Source organism: Pogona vitticeps, chromosome 1, assembly GCF_051106095.1.
Source record: "Pogona vitticeps strain Pit_001003342236 chromosome 1, PviZW2.1, whole genome shotgun sequence".
Taxonomy (NCBI): domain Eukaryota; kingdom Metazoa; phylum Chordata; class Lepidosauria; order Squamata; family Agamidae; genus Pogona; species Pogona vitticeps.
Genome location: NC_135783.1, coordinates 52,724,089 through 52,744,532, shown reverse-complemented (window position 1 = coordinate 52,744,532; position 20,444 = coordinate 52,724,089). Strand labels below are relative to the sequence as shown.

The window sequence follows — 20,444 nt, the reverse complement described above, 5'->3', positions numbered from 1 at the left end:
TGGTTTTGTGTGCATATGGCTCATTTTGGTTTGGAATAGTAAATATACTGCCCAACAGCTTTTAAATTCTGTATTTTGAATTGATAACTTGGATCTATATGTAATGCCTCTATAGATTTTCTGGTGAAGTTTTGTTTCTTTGAAAAGTAAGAATGTTTTAACTGGGGAAAAAACCCTCTTGAACAGTCTAGTCATCAGTTTGTTTTTTTAATTGAGGAGGTGGGGAACCATGGGTTTGGAGGACCCTCAAAACTTGGTAGAATTGTTCCTGATAGAGAGCAAAGGTTTTTGTTTTGTTTTTTTCTGAGACAAAAAAAAAACCTTTTTCACAAGAAGTGCAGTTTTTGAGTGGTTTTGGAAACTGGCTGTATATTTGGGCCCCAGAGTGGCACATGCTGCCCACAGTTTGCACAGTGCCTATTGTAGCATAACCTAACAAAAATTTTACATAATTAAAAAACTTGAAATAGAGTGCTTTTCAGAAGGGATGCAGATGGCGCTGTGGGTTAAACTGCTGAGCCACTGTGCTGTTGATTGAAAGGTTGGCAGTTCAAATCCGCTTGACGGGATGAGCTCCCATTGCTTGTCCCAGCTCCTGCGAACCTAGCAGTTTGAAAGCATTCAAATGCAAATAGGTACCACCTCGGTGGAAAGGTAATGGCATTCTGGAACATGTTTACTCATGCCACCTACGTGACCATGGAAGGTGTCTATGGACAAACACCAGCTCTTCAGCTTACAAACAGGGATGAGCACCAGCTGCTAGAGTTGGACATGACTGTACTTAATTGTCAAGGGGAACCTGAACCTCCCACACTATTTTTTTTTGTCACAAAATAGATCCCATTGTCTGAACTCAACCCCTCCTGAGGCACAGAATCCCCATGGAAGACTGGCCAATGCACCAGTAATAAACCTTTAACTTTACCTTTTCAGAAGGAGGTCTAACACTGTTATCAATCGTGTGAAATTATATCTAAATGTTAATAGGGAACAGAATATTTCAATTGGGAGTAGACTAGTTGGTCATAAAACAAAAATATATTGGTCTCTATGTACCTTGTTATCCTTTTGTCATATATGTAACTGCCTTAAGCAGAAAAGATCATGGACAGACTTACTATGTTAGGTGATCACATAGGGTTTTAAGGGCCTCCTTGGTGCATCAGTTATTTCTAGGTGCATTTATATTTTAATTTGGATTTAATATTAATATTTTTCACATTTTATTAGTAGATGTATTATAGACATTGCTGTTGTAACTGTCTGAATATTTAACATAAATGTAAGAACAGGTAATCATATGGGCTTTTTCTGTTTCTTTTCTGAATATTTAACTTTCTCTTTAAGGAGATCATTATGAACGAGCTCGCCGTCTCCAGGCTAAAATGAAGACAAATTTGGCAATGGCAAAGGACCGTTTGGAGCTGTTAGGTACTACTTGTTATTGTTCTTCTACTTCTAGGAAACTGTACAAAGTGCATTTATTTAAGAATCTTTTACTAGAAAGGAATTGGAGACTTGAAAAACTTGACTTTTCTAATTTTAAAAAATAATATTTCACTGTCCCACTAGTTTTTATTTAAGTTGAGTAAGTGGGTATATTGTGACAGAGATACAAGAATATTTTCATGTTTTGGATTTTGCTGGTAGTTTAAAAGAAATGGCTCTGGAGTTTGAGTAAACAGAAAATAGAAATGTAGCATGGCATTGCTAAGTTGAGTTTGCTGTTTGAAAAAGTTAAGATAATCAATTTACCCATAGTAAGTATATTTAGCAGAGGGCACTAAAAGTGGACAGTTTCATAGTGGAAGGTATAGGAATATCTGCTGGATAGAAGTTTAAACTGAAGTTTTAAAATACAGTGGTGCTTCGCATTATGATGTTAATACATTCCAGCGAAATCGCTGTAGAACGAAAACATCGTAATACGAAATTTAAAAGCCCATAGAAACGCATTAAAACCCGATTAATGAGTTCCTATGGGCTTGAAACTCACCGTCCAGCGAAGATCCTCCATGGCACGGCCATTTTCGCTGCCCGTGCAATGAGGAATCCGTCCCAGAAAAGAGCGGGGAGCCATTTTTTTACCTGGCGGCCATTTTGAAACTGCCGATCAGCTGGCCAAAAATAGTCGTTTTGCGAGAATCGGTTCCCGAAGCAGGGAACCGATCATCGCAAGGCAAAAACCCCCCATTTAAAACATTGTAAAGCGATCGCAAAAAGTTCATCATGATGCAATTTCGTTGTTAAACGGACGCTCGTCTTGCGAGGCACCACTGTACAGAGAAAGCATATACCATATTTTTCCATGTATAAAACAACACTTTTCCTAAAATAATTATAGGAAAAAGTGAGAGTCATTTTATACACAGAAGTAAGACGGGGGGGAGGGATCAAAGCGCTTTGATCCCTGCTTCCCCCCTCCACTTTTTGCAAAGAAAGTGGAGGAGAAAAGCGATTCCTGCTTTCCCCCTACATTTCTTTGCAAAAAGCTGCTCTCCCCTGCCACATTTTGCAACAAAAGTGGAAGGGGAAAGTGATTCCTGCTTTCCCCTACACTTTCCTTGCAAAAAGCTGCTTTCCCCCTACACTTTTTGCAACGCAAGTGGCAGGGTAAAGCACTTTCCTCGCAAGAAAGTGGAGGGGGAAAGCAGGAATTAAAGTGCTTTGATCCCTGCCTTCCCCCTCCACTTTCTTGCAATGAAAGAAATTTTGGGTTAGAAAAGTGGTGTGTGTGTGTCTTATTCATGGGGGTATCTTATACATGGAAAAATACGTTAAATAGACTAAATTGCTGTAGAGATGGATTATTCTATTTAAAATAATTCAAAACTATATCTTTCTAAATATAGCATAAAGAGATGGGCAGTTTTTCTTCACTGGGAGCAGGTTCAGAAGCATAAAAACCAAAGACCATAAATACAATTCTAAATTAATTTGCATACTGAGAAGAGTGAATTAAAACTAGGTAGCAGTTGCTCATCTAATTGACCACCTCAAGTCAGCCACACAGTTGATGCCATTAAAAATAATATTTCTTCTGTTTTTGGTTTTATGTCGCTGGTTCACAAAGCATATGCCAGGGGTGGGCAATTAATTTATATAGGGGAGCCACATGAAAAATCTGAACTCTTGTTCGGGGTCGAACCAGCTTTACTTAAAAATAAAATAAAACAGTAATGTTATAATTGTTTTTATTTAAAACTTGTTAATCTTCACAAATACTAAAGAGTTTTTTTGCAGTATGTTAAAGATAAGCAACTGATCAACTTTAGACAAAAAGCTATATTTATTTATTTATTTATTCTATTTATTATATTTATATCCCGCCTATCTAGCCGATTAGACCACTCTAGGCGGCTTACAACAAGGGGTACAACAATGAATAAAAGCAGTTTTACATAAAAAGAAACTTTCAACAATAAGGTTTAACACTGGAGAAAGAAAAGAAAAGGGGAATCGGGGATTAACTAAGGGGGGGAAGGCCTGCCGAAACATCAATGTTTTTAGTTGATTTTTGAAAATGCCCAGCGAGGGAGCCGCGTGAATCTCAGGGGGTAAGTTGTTCCAGAGGCGAGGAGCCACCGCCGAGAAGGCCCGGTTTCTTATCTTTTCCTTCCGGGCCTCCCTCGGCATTAGGCTCCTCAGCCTCACCTCCTGGCTCGCGTGAGTGACACGGGTAGATCTTGTTGGGAGAAGGCGTATAAATGGTTTTGATGTTCAAAACTGTCCGCGGGCCGGACAGGAGTGGCTTGTGGGCCATATGTGGCTCTCGGGCCGCACTTTGCCCAGGTCTGGCATATGCACATGGGAATCCGTTTTTATTTACTAAATGGGGAAAGGCTATGACACAGTGCTTGCATAGGGAAGATGAAATCCCCATACCACATTTTTGTTCCACTTTTGTGCAGTGCTGGTGGTAGAAGAGAAGAGCACATCTCTCAAGATATTGTAATTAGCAGCTGTCAGCCTTAACACATTCTCATTGATATTTTGGTCCATTTCTATTTAGATTAGAGACGTTATGTAAGCTGTGACATTGTAACCCATGCATTTTGTCCAACTTCACATTTTTCACACTGTCGAAAAACAGGTTAAATTACATTGTTAAGATGTAAAGATGTGTAGATTTGGAAATTCATTGGTGAACTTTCTGCATTTGTTGTAAATATACAGTCTTCTTCACAAGGTCAGGAGAACCTCTGTTTTCCTGTTGGGAGATAAATCAGTCACTGCATTGACTGCCACTGGAGTCAGCTTATTAGGGCAGATCTAGCCCTTTATGATCGGCCTGGAGGGAATCAGTCAAAATGAATTGTTGTTTTTTAGGGTCAATGCTGTGTCTGATCATCTGATTGACCTTGTTTCACTCCACTTATTTTTCTATCCCAGCCTCACCTACATATGAAGTGGAAGAAAAGAGGAAAACTTTTAAGTCACCAATTGGCCAGAATCCTACTGGCAATCCCAGCTAACTTAGACCCATTGAATCAATTGGATTTACATGTATTGAATCAACATTTAGCTGCTAATTTAGTGGATCTGCACTAGTTCAGATTGCCAGTAAGATCCAGGCCTTGCATGGAACTTTAAAAAAGACAGAAAGAAGGAAAGCAAGCAGGAAATCCAGGATGCTAAAGCATTTGCTCTTAGGCAGCAGATGTCTTTGTTGTCATAAAAATGAAGATAGCTGAAATGCTTTGATCATAAAATGAGAAATATACAGGTTTTCATAGCTAGGCATTCATAAATAGAGATGGGGATATTCGTATTCAACAAGCCTCGCTGCAAGGATAAAGAGTGGCAAGTGGATCACGCACTACGGAGCCATTGGTAGAATCATGCCGTCTGTGTCCATGGAGGATTGTTGAGTGGACCATCCGGATCCATGGGGCTGGACCCTTGTTAATGCCACCTGTATGGGGATATTCGTATAATAATACCCCCATCTCTATTCATAAAAATGGATAAAGTAAATGCAGGGAAAAGGTTCTTGGCTAAAGACTATGGAAGCTGGATAAAACACAACATGATGGCTTAGAACTGCCACATCCAAAGTCAAGACAGTTATTTTGACATTGTAGTTTTAAAGTATTCACATACTTCTTGAAGATTGATCGCTGACTAACATAAATTGATTCTTTGTACCATTATCATTGGTAAAAGACTTATAACACTGGAAAGATAAATATCCACCTCTTATAATTAATGAATAAAGGGCCTTACAATGCTACTGACATATGAATGTATGGCATATAGAAGATAATCACATACCAATATGTTTTAATTTTACATATGGATATATTTAAAAAATATATTTGGAAGCCTTTTATAGAAGCCTTTTAACATGTTTATGTACATATATGTTTGTTTTAGAAAATATTACTATGTTTGTAGTTCCATTACTGTTTCTTGTTTTAATTTTATCTGTACAAATGTTGAAAACTGTTGCAGATTAAAAAAGTATATTGGGCCTTTAGTAGGATAATAGAAACAAGAAAGATACTTATAGTTACAGTTGAGATTGAGTGCAGGGAAGAAGCAAGATTTATTGCTCAGCTAAACAAAACACAATTTACATCTCTGTTTATATTCTCATGGAAATTTATATCTAGCACTAAAGCTCATGCACTACTCATGAAAATTCAAAGCAACATAATCTTGCAGCATAAAGTAAAACTATAGGTACGAGTTTGAAGAAGGTAATAAAGAGATAGAGACTGCAGATGGAAGTTTTTGTGGACACTTTTTATCTTTCACTGGAAGACATCTGACCAGTGAAGATTTTCTACTACTCTTATGGATAACTCTTGCAGTCCTTTTTCACATGAAAAACTTTTTAAAAAAAAACCAAAACTATTCTGTATGCTGCTCTTGGGAAGATAGCAGTAGCTTTTAGGTCAGAATCTTAAATCTGCTTTTTGTACATGGCTATGCTAGACACAGAAATTCTCTTATCTAAAGACTGTGTGAAACCTTATCTTAAAAACAATTTTAGACCTTCTGAACATATGTTATGTGCATTTTTCAATGTTTCTCAAATTTCCATTTTTTCTGTGAAAGACCAAACGTTCGGGGAGGGGTCAGAGGAACAGAAGAAATATTTCACTTCTCTAATGCTGTTGCTTGCTTTCTTCTGTTTCCTCCCATTGTTTGATTCTTCTATGATATATCTGGCTAATCTCAGTTGAAAGAAACCCCAATTAGCTTTATCTTTCCTTTCCCAGTGTCTTTATTCAGATTGCATGTTTTTCAAGATGGTGTCTGTCTTGCTGTAAAACATTCCCTACATCCATTGAATGATAGTTATTAATAGAACTACATATATGTCAAAGGCAGAGCTTTATTTTTGTAGTAATTTTCCAGTTTAACAACTGTCATCTCATTTGACTTTTTGTAGAAACATGTGTTGTGTGGCTTCTTGAGCCATGACTTCCATCTGAGGAGCAGATGAAGAGGCTTAATGTTCCTAACCCCAAAAGTTCAAAATCTGTAATTTCTCTGTCCAAACTACATTGCAAAGAATTATTTCCAGGTCTCCGTGGTACTGTACATCGCTTGAGGAAGGAGGCAAAGTCTTTTTTTTCTAGGGTATAACTTAAATGTCACTCTGCTGTTTCCAAGAATGCTTCCAGTTCCTCTTGCAGCTTCTTGACATGTGGAATTAGAATTCTGGTCCAGATAAGGGAAGCCGTAGCAGCTAAGTGTTTTTAGAGCATGGAAGCAGCACTCTTTGTTTTGTTTAGCTGCAGGAGATTTAACTGGTTACCTTTGAAATGATTTGTTGTTGTTGTTGAGGCTCCTAAGTTAAGAGATAGATTTTGTCAGTGTGATTTCATGCATCTCTGCTGAGAAGAAAGTCTTACTGAATTCAGGATAACTCTCGTTAAGCATGCATGTGCTTAAGGTCTAAAGTTTTTAGGCTATGTACAAAGCTGAAAACTGTTCTCTTGGACTATAGTTGGGATAAACTGCATTTTTAAAAAAGTTTATTGTAGCTATCTATTGTGCGTAGTACTTCAGAAGAGTCATCAGATAATATATATTATTTTTGTATATTGTGAAGAGTGTTAATGATAATTTTATACATAAAGCAAGCAGAAAGCTTAAAAATAGAGTATATTTAAACTTGCCTGGTTTATAGACAGTAGATGCCATCGGCTTGAAAGTTGGTGTGCTGGGATGAACCTTAATATGCTATCATTATGTCTGTTTAGAGGTTGCATAAGTAACTGTCTAGAATGTTGGGGCTGCTGCTCCTTTTTTCATGTACCATCAGTGTGCAATGTGAATTGTTTTACTTGATTCTGGTGCTTTGGTTGATTAATTATAAGCTTCTTACCTTTGTGGGGTGTGGCTGTGGAATCATTGCCTATTAGAGATGTGAAGGGGATTTTTACTGATCTTTTTTTTTTCATTAGAACACCTGAAATCTGTTAAGTTTATTCTTAGAAAATAGTGTTTTGGATTTACTCATATATTAATGCATATGAGTTATACAGGAGTTCAACACTCCTGTGGTGAAAAATGCAAATGTAAACCAAACATTTTCATCTGCCATTCAATTCAGAATGCCCATGTTTTACAGTTTCAAATAAAAACATAAACACGGTAACACAAAATAAACATTGCAGGAACAAATCAACAACAAGCAAACAGTTTTTTGCTTAGTACCTGAACAGCTCCATAGATCCTTGGCAACATACCCCTGTACAGAGAGTTTCACAAGCAAAATAGGCACCACAAGCAAAGACGTTCTTCTCCCCGTATCTGCCCACTTCATTCCTGATGACAAGGAGATCCAGATGACTGTTTCTAATGCACATCTCAGTATATCTTCAGGTTATTGTCCTAGGATATACTTCCATAATTGTGCAATTCAGAGCTGCACAAGGCTTTAACCTTCAAGTGTACTCAGAAACAAACCAGAAACAAACCAGAAGCCAGTGAGGTTCTTCAGTGTGGTCTCTATGAATCCACACTAGTGGGTTAAGACAGCGCCTGTGCTGGCCTCTCGGAATCTTCTAGAGCTGTAGGGAAAAGTAACAAAGTTTGAGTTGCCCTGTATTGCACATGCCCCTCCGTGGACTAAAAGAGAGTTCAATCATGCCTAAATAGAGCAATTCTGCTACTTCCTGATTAAGAATCTCTTTGAGATGATGTGGCCAGTTCCATACGCCAGTCCTGACTACCATCTGAGGTGGAGTATTCATATGGTGTTCAATCATTGGGGTTAATCCTGGTTTGTTTGAAAAGAGATCCTTAAACTTTCTCCAAATTTCTTATCTGAGGAATCTGTTCTGCTTCTGTCTCTTCCTCTGGTGGTTGTATGCAAACCAATGCCTCAGGACCAAAGTCTTCATCTTCAACCTCCCCCAAAAAAACTTCCCTCTCTTTCCATTCTTTCAGCAAATTCACATGAAATATACCTGTGTTCTTCTTCTTGTCTTGCATAGCTATTTCATAATCTACTGGTCCCACTTTTCTTATAACCTCATATGGTTCTTGCCAACGCACAGAGAGTTTTGCATTTTCAGCTGGTAACAATAGTAACACTTTTTGTCCCAGGATAAACTGTACCCTTGAGTCATAGCTCTTTTTCTGGCCTTGTTGCACCTTCTGTAATGGATTTTTGGCCATTTCTGCAATCTTATTCAAATGTGCTCCCATCTCTATCACCTGTTTAATTATTATCTGAGATTAATCTTTACCGCTGTCCCATTTTTCTTTTACCAAATCTAATACTCCTCAAGGGTTCCGGCCATATATCATTTCAAAGGGTGAGAACCCTGTGGAGGCTTGAGATTCCTCCGTAATGGTAAACATCAGTGGTTCCACTAACAAATGCCATTGGTTAGGTTTTTCCATTATTAATTTCCTAAGCATGCCCTTCATAGTTTTTAAAAAATCTTTCTACTAATCTGTTGGCAAAGGACAGCCTGAATATTGATAGCCTCTAGGGCAGCAGTCAAGATGGTCTACAACAGGGGTCCCCAACCCCCATTCCACACCCTGTTGCTGGTCTGTGGCCATGGCAGGGCCGGGCCATGGAGACAGATCTCCCTCCCGCACTTATTCCCCCGCACCCCACCTGCACGCACAGCCCACCACCCAAACAAATGCGTGCCCCACCCACCCACAAGCACGCCCCTCCACATGAGCATGCACGTGAGCACCCCCTCTGCAAGCATGCCCCTCCCCTCCATGCATGCGCACAAGCGTGCCCTGCCCATCCGCGAGCACAGGGAATGCCCTCCGCACACGTACTCCACCCCATCAACCAGTCCGCAGTTCCAAAAAAGGTTGGGGACCACTGGTCTACAGGATATTTTCCTTTGGTCACTACCATTCACAAAGTGATACCACGCAGGGGAAAATCCCAGAAGTCCTTTTTTCATCAGTTAACAATTTCTCACCCAAACACTAAATAATAGTTGGGGCTGTTTTCCAACAAGTGTGAGTGGTAGTGTATTCTGTAGACCATTTTGACTGCTCTCAAATTGCTTTTTAAAAATTTAGTATTGCTCCCCTGATGCCTGGATTCCTTCTTAATTAAAAAAAGTGGGTGCTGAGACTAGCTGTTGTCTTTCAAGGTAAGCAAGTTTGGTATTTTCAGTACTTGTTTGGAATCTGTAGTGTCTGTACGGGTGGTGGTGGTAAAACAGCTCTACTCTTAAAAAGCCATAACTCAAAAATTGTTGAAACATCCCTAAATTTAGCACAGAGCAAGAGCAGACTATTTGCTACACCTGTGCTAGATTTGGTGCTGATCTGAGGACCAGTTTCAGAGTTGTAATTTTTTGTTTGGGGTCACCCCTGTTTTTTGAGTTGGCTTATGGAATGCTGAATTGACCTTTTGTACAATACAGTACACTATATTAAGTATGTGAAGGGAGGAAGTGAGTGAGGAACATGGAATGCTGGTAAAAATGTTTCTGATTGGCTGGGAAAAACTAGGGGGAGTATTTTGTGAGCCATGTGAGATGACAAGATTGAGAAGACAGTGATTTTGAATTGTGAGATCTCAGAATGAAGTTGGAGGGAAAAGTTAGAGGTTGTGAGATAACAGAGAAAGTGAAGGATTGCACTGAATGAATGTAAAGCCTCAGAAAAAATAATGCTTTTTTAACACTACATTTAATAACACCTTACTGGTTCTATTCAAGCAGTGTGGTGCTAAGTTCAGTATCTGAGGGCTGGCTATATGAAGGGTAGTTTAAGGGCCTGAGTAAAAGGGGCAGGTACATACACATAGATGCAGCTAAAGGCTGGTAGCAGCAGAAGAGGGAGAGAGGAAATAAGTGAAGATTATTAATTTAAATCACCACATTTATTCCTCTGGTAATTTAAAGAGACAATTACCTAAACAGTCAGGTGACCAGACAAAAGGAAGTTGCACAATGGGGAGGGGTAGCTGTGACAAAGCTTTTGTGTTACTACATTAGTTTTTAAATGTGAACTAGTAATTATATAAAAAGAATTCCCATCTAAGCTTGATGGAAACAAAAATCTAGTTGTAACATGTACCAACTGGTTATAGATTTTCACATACATCTCTCTTTTTCCTGTTGATATCTATAGTTAAGTTTTTTCCTATTGCATTGAAAAGTTCCCTACCAGTCCTTTCATTGTTGTTTCAGACTAATTTGGTTACTGAATACAGTTCACAACTTTTTCATAATAATAGTACTTCACTTGCTAGATGTAATATTTGTTTCATTACATAGTCAACATTAGACATATGTTCTGTACCATAATTCAAAACAAGTTAACTAAAGACAAAGTCATTTTGGTGTGATTAGTGTATGTAACTTTTCATTGGTTCATTTTTTTGTTTTTTATTTGTCCTTTCCCCTCCTCTGTTTTGCTGCATAGAGAAGATGCAGGCAGTTAAGCAAATCCCCAAGCTGCAAATGGAAGTCTATAGTGACAGTACTAACCTGGTATGCCGCAATGGACATCTCCAGTCAGGTGGGTTTGGTTTTACCAGCACCTAATTAATCAGGGGGATGTCTGTCAGTTTCTAGTGTATAATAAATAAAGTATGCAGTGCTAAATTGCCTGCTTCTCTACTTTAAAGGTTTTATTTAAGTGCATTCCATCCTCTCTTAACTATTATTCTTATTAAACTTCTTTTATCAACCTCTAAAGTTTACTGCATTTTAAAATGAGGTAGTTGTGAGGCATTTATTTCTAATGCTTTTAAAATGCAGTCCAGTAATATATAAAAAACCAGTGTTTTTAGATCTTGTAAAATGCAGCATCATAAAAATAAACTAGTAGATTTCTTCACCTGTTTGACAGTTTAGAAGATAGGATGATAGAGGCTGGTTAAGTTGGGAGATGAAATATGGATGTTTTATTATGAGTGTTGTTTCATTTTTGTTTCTCTTTAAATAATTCTTATTTATTTTGTCTTTTGTATAATTGTATTATATCATTTAAAAACTTTTAAAAGAAGCTTAGAAAAGAAAATTAATTTTTGTTGGATTATTTTGAATTCTATTTTGTGGAAAACTAAAAATACCTGACCATTATTTTATATATACTTTCCGTTAGTTGAACTAGCTCGTTGGTTTGGTTTACTGCAGAGTATGAATAGCACAGACAGAAGAAGGTTGTACACATTTGCAACATTAAAGTGTTACTGGTTAATTAGGAGTGTTATGTATGAGGAAAACTGCTTGAAAACTGTAAATATGAGCAAATTATACTTTCCTGGCATCCGTAAACATTGCTCTAAATCAGAAAGAAAAGCTTAAGGACACAGCGTGCTGCAGGCATTATAGGCTGAAACCAGGGATGGGTGTAGCTATGATGGGGATAAGATTCACTTAAGTCCTGCCCCAAATGTTCCCCCACTGAGATATCAGTGAGACCTTTTCACATTCAGTGCAAAGGATAGAGGTGGTGCTTGCATGCATGTCCTGCTGAACATGCTTCCAGTGCTCTTGAACATGAGAGCATTATGAGCTTCCTGGAGACTGGGCATATATGTATGCCATTGGCCACTTGTGTTGTCCCTGATTTTAGGATATAATGGCTGGATGAAGTTTGTGTGTCTACATTATCTGTGTAGAAGTCTAGTTAGTTAAAATAGGTAACTTCTCTGCCACAAATCACCATTTACTTTGTGATTTGTCACCTCAATAATATTCATTTTTCTGTAGATGCAGTGTGTTTGGATTCACTGTGCAAGTGTTTTTGAATGTCCAGATTAAGCTAAAATGTGATCTTGGTTTCTTGCTAATATTTGTATTTTAGAAATCTGGCAAATTGGATTTTTGAAAGATGCTGGCTGGAATCTAAGGGGTTTAAACATTTTTGTTTTTATATCCTTCTTAGATTTGGGACATAAAATACCTATTTTCTCTCTTGTTACTTCTATGCAAAGCCTCATTTAAGAATGGTATAGTAGTATAGTATATTTCAATGATTTAAAAGGATGTGATATCTTAGTTGCTGAGAAAAGATGAAACAGTGCATGTGAATGATCCTGCAAAAAGCATTTTTCTTGATTTCAGTAACTGGTGCTCCCTAAAGCATCTGCATATAGTTCTGTACAGACAGTCATTGATGTAGAGGAATAGTGTTTGACTTTGCCTACAGTGCTACAGATTCCCTGCAAAAAGAAAATCCTATTTGCTCTGTTCTTTTAGTTGCAGCTTTTTCCCTTGTTCTATACCACTCAGAGAAACAATGCTATTAGCTAGATTGTATGGCAAGGAGTTTCTGGTCCACCAAATTTCACAGTTAAAATATTTTTTTAAAAAACACAATTTTTAGGAGAAAGTCGTTGAGGATGCAGCATATATATATATATATATAGAGAGAGAGAGAGAGAGAGAGAGAGCATGTGAGCAGCCTTGGAGAGAGAGCTGCACAATTTTCTTACAAGCAGGTTCACTGGTAATCTTTTAGCTTTTAAATACTGTTTTAGTGGTATAAGTTGCCTTGGGTCCTTTTGGGGGAGAAAGGTGGCATAGAAATATTTTAAATAAATAAATAAGATAAATAACCTTGAAATGATTTAAAAATCAAACCAAACCCAATTCTAAAACTATGTGGAGGTCATTGTTACTTTATTTTAAAATGTTTGATATCTTTATAATACACAAGGTAATGTACAGAGATACATACTGACATTATTATTGCTGGGACAGAGAGGCCCGCACAAACTACTCACCCACACTACACAGACTTTCCTGTTGTGGATAAGCTCCAGGGAGTTCATGTGCTGATGGCTGGGGAAAATCTTTCTGTCTGGTGCCCTCCCAACAGTCTGTCTCCCTGACTCCTCAGTGCTCCAGGGAGTTACCAGAAAACATCATAAGGTTGCATTCTTTAACTTGCACACCAACCCTGCCACATAGGAATACTTTTACGGCTTGGCTTTCTTTTTGATGTCTTGGAACCGGGACTGATTAAAATGGGACTGGGTAAAGAACAAAGCATAGGATATCATCTGCTCATTTCGCTCAGGGCCAGTCAAATTGCTGTATTAGTACAAGTGGTGAGCTGTGTTGTGTTAGAATCTCTGCATTGGTTTTAGATAGCAAAGCTGACTTCAAATGCTTCCTAGAAATGTAGTCATGTATATGGTCATCATGTATACGTTGAGCTTGGCTGAAATAAGTCATACTTAATTGTACCTTTGGCTGCCTTTTAACTTTGAATCAGAGAGTCCCTGGGTTTTATCTTGACTCTCAGTTTTATTCAGTGCCCTTAAGCAACTGTCTCTTTATTTTGGTTCTCTGTATCCAACACATGCCTCATGCATTGCATCATTTTGATACTGCCCAGGTGTTCAAAAGTGATATATAAATTACAAGTGGTACAGTTTTCCCCAATTTGTTTTTCTGTAGAAATTATGGGAATTGTAGTTCTACATATATGAAAGGCATTGATCGGGGAGATTACAGTAATACCATAATAAAATATGCAACAAAATGCTTATTACATGTGGTTTATTTGCAGTTGTTTTCATCATACACAGACTGCATGAACTGTAGTGTTTGATTACAAATTGGTAACAGAAGTAGATTAAAAGAAAAGAGGACTGTATGAGAATAGTAACAGGTATCACAATATATAGGGAGTACATGTTAAGGTCGGTTTGTTGCTTGTAATGCTGTACAATAGTATTCTTGAACAAGATAAAGTTCATTCTTTTTGGTAGATCTATGGAGATGTCAATTTGAGCATACCCTATATTTATGTATATGTCATTTCTATTTGTAGAAAGTGGAGCTGTTCCAAAAAAGAAGGATCAGTTGACTCATACTAGTAACTCGCTCCCTCGTTCAAAGTCTGTTGCAAAAGCTGGATCTGGAGGCCTTTCAGGGCACCAAAGGACACCTAGTTATACTGGAATATCCAATTTTAATGTGCCTAGACAAGGAAATGTTCCTGCTACTTCAACTCAGAAGGTAAGGTGGAAGTTTGCATTCATGATGAACTGTTATATTTGCCAGTTTTTCTTCAACTGAAAAATTGAAATTCAAAATTGAGGACTTGTGAAATAAAGGTCTCAATTATCATTTATAAAATGTATCTCAGAAATGTTATATACATACATAGCATACTGGTAGAATGCCAGTTTTGCCTGAAGAAGATTTCATGTTTGATCTCTGACATCTCTGTAGAACCAGAAGTGAAACTATCTAAAATTCTCAGGGTTTGCTTATAATTACTGTAGACAGTACTAAGCTAGATGGGCTAATTACAACCTTCATATAAGGTAACTTTGTATGTTTTTTTATTCCAGAGCATCTTCTAGACCAGCTCTGGACAATGTGTGGGCCTCCAGATATTGCTGGTCTGCAGTTTCTGTCAGCCTTAGTAGCCATAATGAATGATGACCAATGATAGAAGTTACCATCCAGCAACTTCTCAAGGGTCACACATTTCCGAGTCCCATTGTAGAAGAAAATGCTACTTGTATTCTTCAAGTTCCTATTCTGATTGTGATCAGGAGTTTTATCCAGTGGCTGCTGAAGAAGGGCCAGTGGAAAGGGTAGGGGTACAGTTTTTAGCAATTTTCTCTTCCCCTGATTTTCCCAGATCTGTTCGGGAGAGTTGAGATGTGCTCAGAGAAAGATTTGAAAAATGCGGGCAAAGAAAATGCTAAAAATCTCATTATATCGAGGAAAGGTTTTTGTCAACAGAGGGAATTAGTTGGATTCTGTTCTGTGTGATAGAGGTTAGCAGCCAGTATTGTTGGAAAATCTCATCTTCTCAGTGGTTTATATGAAGATAGTTTGAGTAGCTTCAGTGATATTATAGGTATTGAACAGTATACACACAGATGTGGGATTGGTTTTTCTCTTCCCTCTGAGAAAACAGAATTTCCTCTATTCAGCATAAAGTTTTCATTCATACATGCATGCATTTTGCTTACATATTGCCTTTCTCTGATGACCCTTTTTATGAAGTGGCTTGAAGACTATTTGAAAGACAAATATTGAAATAGCTAAAACAGAATAAATTACAACATTTTTAAAAAATGGAAGATGATCCTTATTAAAATGATTTGAAGAAAAACAATTTTAAAATTACTTAAAAGCGTATTTAAGAAGGTAAAATTACAACATTGCCTTTTAGGCATCCAGTTATTTAGCAAAAGCCTGCCTGAATATGAAGATTTTTGTCTGCTAGCAGAAGGCCACCGAGGATAGGCAGCCTGGCTTTCTTTGGCAGTATATGCTACAGCCTGGGAGCAGCTATCAAAAATGCGTTCTGTTATGTGCTCACCAGGCACACCTGTGAAGATGATGAGACCTAGAAAAAGGTGCCCTCTGAAGACCCTCTAAGCGGCCCAGAGTAGTCATTTGACTGGATGGGCAGGGTATAAATGCAAGAAAGACAGAAAGACAGACAGACAGACAGACATGTGAAAGCAGTATTTCAGAGACTACATCAGTGTGGTGAAATATATGTGTATATTTCAGGCAACAGTATAACTATGTAACATATTCATGTCCTGCCCATTCCTGCTTTTATTTGATGGCAGTCTGCTTATAGTCTAAAAGATTCTTAGAGATATTGGGGAGGAGGTTTTTGTTACACATGATATTTGTCTCAGCTAAAGAACTAGTTAAACTTTAGTTAGCGATTACAAGCTCCAAACCAGAAGAAGGTGCAGGAGAAATTGGGTTGGAGGGATGCATGCTGAAGGGCATGCACCCAAAGACCATTTTCCCTTCTTGATTAGTCTATATGGTGAAAAGAAAATGATTTTTTTCAGCCTACTGGCCACCTCTTACAATGAAAGCTAGTTTAATTTTCAATTAGTATTAAAATGTGTGAAATAATTGTTTCTTCAGGCTACTCCAAAAAACAATAGAGCGAATAAGCCTTCTACTCCGACAACTGCTGTGCGGAAAAAGAAAGAAGCAAAGGTTTTTAGAAATGTGGACAGTAATCTTGCTAATCTTATTCTTAATGAAATTGTAGACAGGTAAGTACTAATGAACACATTTTATTATTGTCTTCTTTTGTTGGGGTTTCTTTATAGTATTGGAGGGGGATTTTTGGGAATTCCAAGGATTCTTCTTAAAAGTCAAGTATTGCTCTCTGTATTCTTTTTCTTGGTGAGTTTCAAGCAATCTTTTGGTGGGGCTGACTAGATAAAGCATGAAGACATATCCCTAGGAAATGGACCACTTTAATGTAAATGGGAATAATATCATAAGGGTAATAGATTTCCTACAATTGTCTGTGATTAAGGGTATGAAACTAACCAGCTGCACCCTGGAAGAATGAAATGTCTATTGTTGCACTAATTGTTATTCTGTATCTGTCAGTGGACCATCTGTCAAATTTGATGATATTGCTGGGCAGGAGCTAGCTAAGCAGGCATTGCAAGAAATTGTTATCCTTCCTTCTCTTAGGCCTGAGGTAAGCAATCTTATTTAGTCACTTTTTATACAACACCCGTGAAACTTATCTTGTATAGCAAACTGTATTCTAATAATCTTTTTATTCTCAAAATTTGGTAACTAGTTCACATAACACATTGAAAGGAAATCAAAGCTGTTATCCACTCTCTCTGCAGAACCTACAAACAGCTCTTACACTGTTTTAGATAGTTCATAACTCTTTGGAGCAGATTTTTAGAGAGACCCATAGGCTTGTAGAGGAATACAAGAATTGGGGAAAATCACTGCTTTTGCTGTTCTGTCAGAAATACATGCTGGATCAGAACTTTCTGCAGGTGGGAATAACCATTCAATTTGCAGAAGGCAAATTTTGAATCCATCCCAGTATCAGGATATACTGTGTTGCTATAGCCTATAAATGAATCAGTATATGTAATCATGTGACATACGTAACATGCTAAAATAATTCACAAGCCCTTGAATATTTCTATCAGAAAATTGCATCTGTCCTTTTCATATACAGTAGCTCTTAAAAATAACCAGGGCATTGCTTCCCAACTTTGAGTAACTCTGGTGTTCTTGGTCTGCAACTCCCAGAATCTCCGGCCAGCATAGCTAATAGGGAAGACTTCTGGGGGCTGCAGTCCTAGAACACCTGGGTTATCCAAGGTTGGAAACCACTGATCTTGGCAACCTGTTTTCAGCGTATCCATACAGCCTTCTGAAAATTATTACCTGGGTATCTGAATGATTTGTCAAATACAGTATTTTATATAGACTCATGCTTGTTTAGTGTTGTGAAACTCTGTGTAACTCATATGTTCTTTCAGTTATTTACAGGACTGAGGGCTCCTGCACGGGGATTGTTGTTGTTTGGCCCACCAGGAAATGGAAAGACGATGCTGGTGAGAACTCATTTTTGTTCTTAGAGATGTATGAATCAGTCTATGCCATGTGTTAGTTTTCCATATATTCAGTCATAATTCCTTTTAGCAACTTTATTTTTACTAGACAACCTCCATCCTATATTTTCATATGCATTAATAAAAATAAGATAATCCTAAAGGGAAATAGGAGTGTATTTTATTTCTGAGTCCAATGTACTCTAAATGGGAGCATGTTAAATGAGAACATAATACCTTATGAGGAAGATTCATCTTCTAATTATAGGAGCAGACATGCTAGACTTTAAAAATAAGATGCTCTGTATTGTAAACACTTTGACTATTTGGATTTATCTTAAGTGTATTGTACTATTAAACATTTCAGCAATATACTGTTACTGTTGTCTTATACTATAGTTCTAATTTGGTGGATTTTTTCCCTTATTTAAGGCCAAAGCTGTGGCTGCAGAATCAAATTCAACCTTCTTTAACATAAGTGCTGCAAGTCTAACATCAAAATATGTAAGTAATAACTGTGTATTGTGGCTGAACAGTTAAGAAAACACCTTAGGAGTTCATAATTTAATGGGTTGTGCTTGGGAAGCATAACTGGGGAAGTGCTTGCTCTAAGAATATTTATTTATTTATTTATTTACAATGCTTTTTAGCCACACTATTACCAATGATGCTACTCCCAGTTTTGTCCCAACCTTATTTTTCTTTCAGAGCTGCAGCTAGAGTCTGCAGATTTGTGGACAGTGGCAGGTTGGGATTCTGAGCCAAATTGAAAATTTTTGGATAAAGTCCATATACACACCTGACTTCAAAGCCACTTTGGGGAGGACAGTACAGAGGTTTTTGGTTTTGTTTTGTTTTAAAGGAAAGCATGCTTTATGAAACTGATGAGACCTGACTTAGATCATCAGAATGCCTACTTATTTATATTATCAGTTTCATTGTAAATGAAAGAATTAGCCATAAAAAAGTTTAAAATACTGGCTAATAATAATGCTGCAGTACTGTACTAAGCCTGAATGTTGTGGGAAAATGAGGCAGCCTGCTAGTGCACATTGTCAGATTGCTGAGAGAAATGGCTAAACAACCATGGGTCTTCCATCTATGGTACATTTATTGAAATGCCTGGACTTAGAAGTCTGGCTTGTTTTGCCCAGTAAGAATCATAAGGCATCAGTGGAATGGGAGTCATTGAAGACATTAATTAAGTATTTAGGGTTTGGATCTAATTTTAATCATATAATTCACCAACTTTATTCTCAGAATACACCTAAGGTTATAGTGAACGATGGTATCACTGAAACAATATACCTAGGTCGGCGCACTAGACAAGGTTGCCCCCTATCTCCAGTACTTTTTACAATGATAATTGAAATTTTGGCACAGATAATTAGAGAAGATAAACAGATTAGAGGGGTAGATAATAAAGAGAATGGTAAGATAAATTTATTTGCCGATGACACATTAATAGTTAATAATCCAGCTGAAACAATTGAAAGGTTGAAAATACATTTGAAGGAATTTGAGAGTATAACGGGATTAAAGATAAACTGGGGGAAGTCCGAATGTTTATTGTTAAACCATTCAGAAGAAGAGGAAAATAAAGTGAAAATAATATTTGAAGGTAAAATAGGAAAGGTAATGAAATATTTGGGGATTAATATAACTTGGAATCTACAAGAAATAATCAAATTAAATCTGGATAGATTAAAAACAGAGATAACTGGAAGGATAAAGGAATACCAGAAATTAAAAATTTCATGGTTTGTTAGAGTCGCATTATGTAAAATGAAAATAATCCCTAAATTAAATTTTATATTTTAGATGCTCCCTATAAAGATTACAGAAAAACAATTAAAAGAGTGGCAGACAATGATAAATTGTTATTGTAATGGAAACAAACGAGGGAGGATTAATAAAAAACTATGGTATGTCGCACAAAAAAGGGGGGGGTCTTGGATTACCTAATATAAAATTATACTATGTAGCGAATCAGCTTAGACATATCCCATATATAATTAAGGATAATAAAAATTTAATTTGGATGGATATTGAGACGGAAGGAATACAAGTAACTGTGGAAAGTATCTTGTTTAAAAAAAATTGCAGAAGGGATAAAAAAGATCTATGTTGGAAAATTGGAAGGAATTTAGAGAGGTATTGAGTCCACCGATATCTCCTTTATCTCAGGTAGTTGATTTAAGGAATTTTCCAGAAAATTTAAAAAACTTAAAGAATGTATTAAAAAGCAAACAGATAAGCAGATTAAAAGACTAGACAGAGAAGATAAAAGAAAAAGGGGATATAAAAAAGATATTAGGGGGAGAAGGGTATTCATGGTTAAATCTAATTCAATTAGAAAAGTAGACAAGAGAATGGTATACTAAAGAAGGGAAAGGTAGAAAAATGACAAAATTTGAAGAAATTATAGAAAAAAGATTGAAATCAGAGGAAAAAACAAAGAAAAGGAACTGTAAGTCAGATATATAAATTATTAAATCAAGTAGAACAGGGTACTGTAGGGTTAAAAATGCAATGGCAAAATGATTTGGATGAAGAAGTAATAGGAGAAGAATGGGATAAAATATGGGACCAGAGAATTATGAAGTACATGTCAGTAAGGATAAAAGAAAACTGCTATAAAGTAATATGGAGGTGGTAT

The 20,444-nt window shown here is 37.1% G+C and overlaps 1 protein-coding gene across 4 annotated transcripts in view; it reads left to right on the top strand.

The window, feature by feature from the left end:
- Positions 1-20,444, top strand: part of SPAST (spastin) — a 49,143-nt gene that overhangs the window by 7,239 nt on the left and 21,460 nt on the right. For 2 of the 4 annotated variants that reach the window (XM_072992740.2, XM_072992736.2), the window contains exons 3-9: positions 1,351-1,434; positions 10,879-10,974; positions 14,245-14,432; positions 16,329-16,462; positions 16,809-16,902; positions 17,714-17,788; positions 18,218-18,289. In XM_072992740.2, the coding sequence (XP_072848841.2) occupies positions 1,351-1,434; positions 10,879-10,974; positions 14,245-14,432; positions 16,329-16,462; positions 16,809-16,902; positions 17,714-17,788; positions 18,218-18,289 (743 nt within the window). The remainder of the gene's footprint in view (positions 1-1,350; positions 1,435-10,878; positions 10,975-14,244; positions 14,433-16,328; positions 16,463-16,808; positions 16,903-17,713; positions 17,789-18,217; positions 18,290-20,444) is intronic. The other 2 variants (XM_072992752.2, XM_072992745.2) reach the window with 1 other exon arrangement.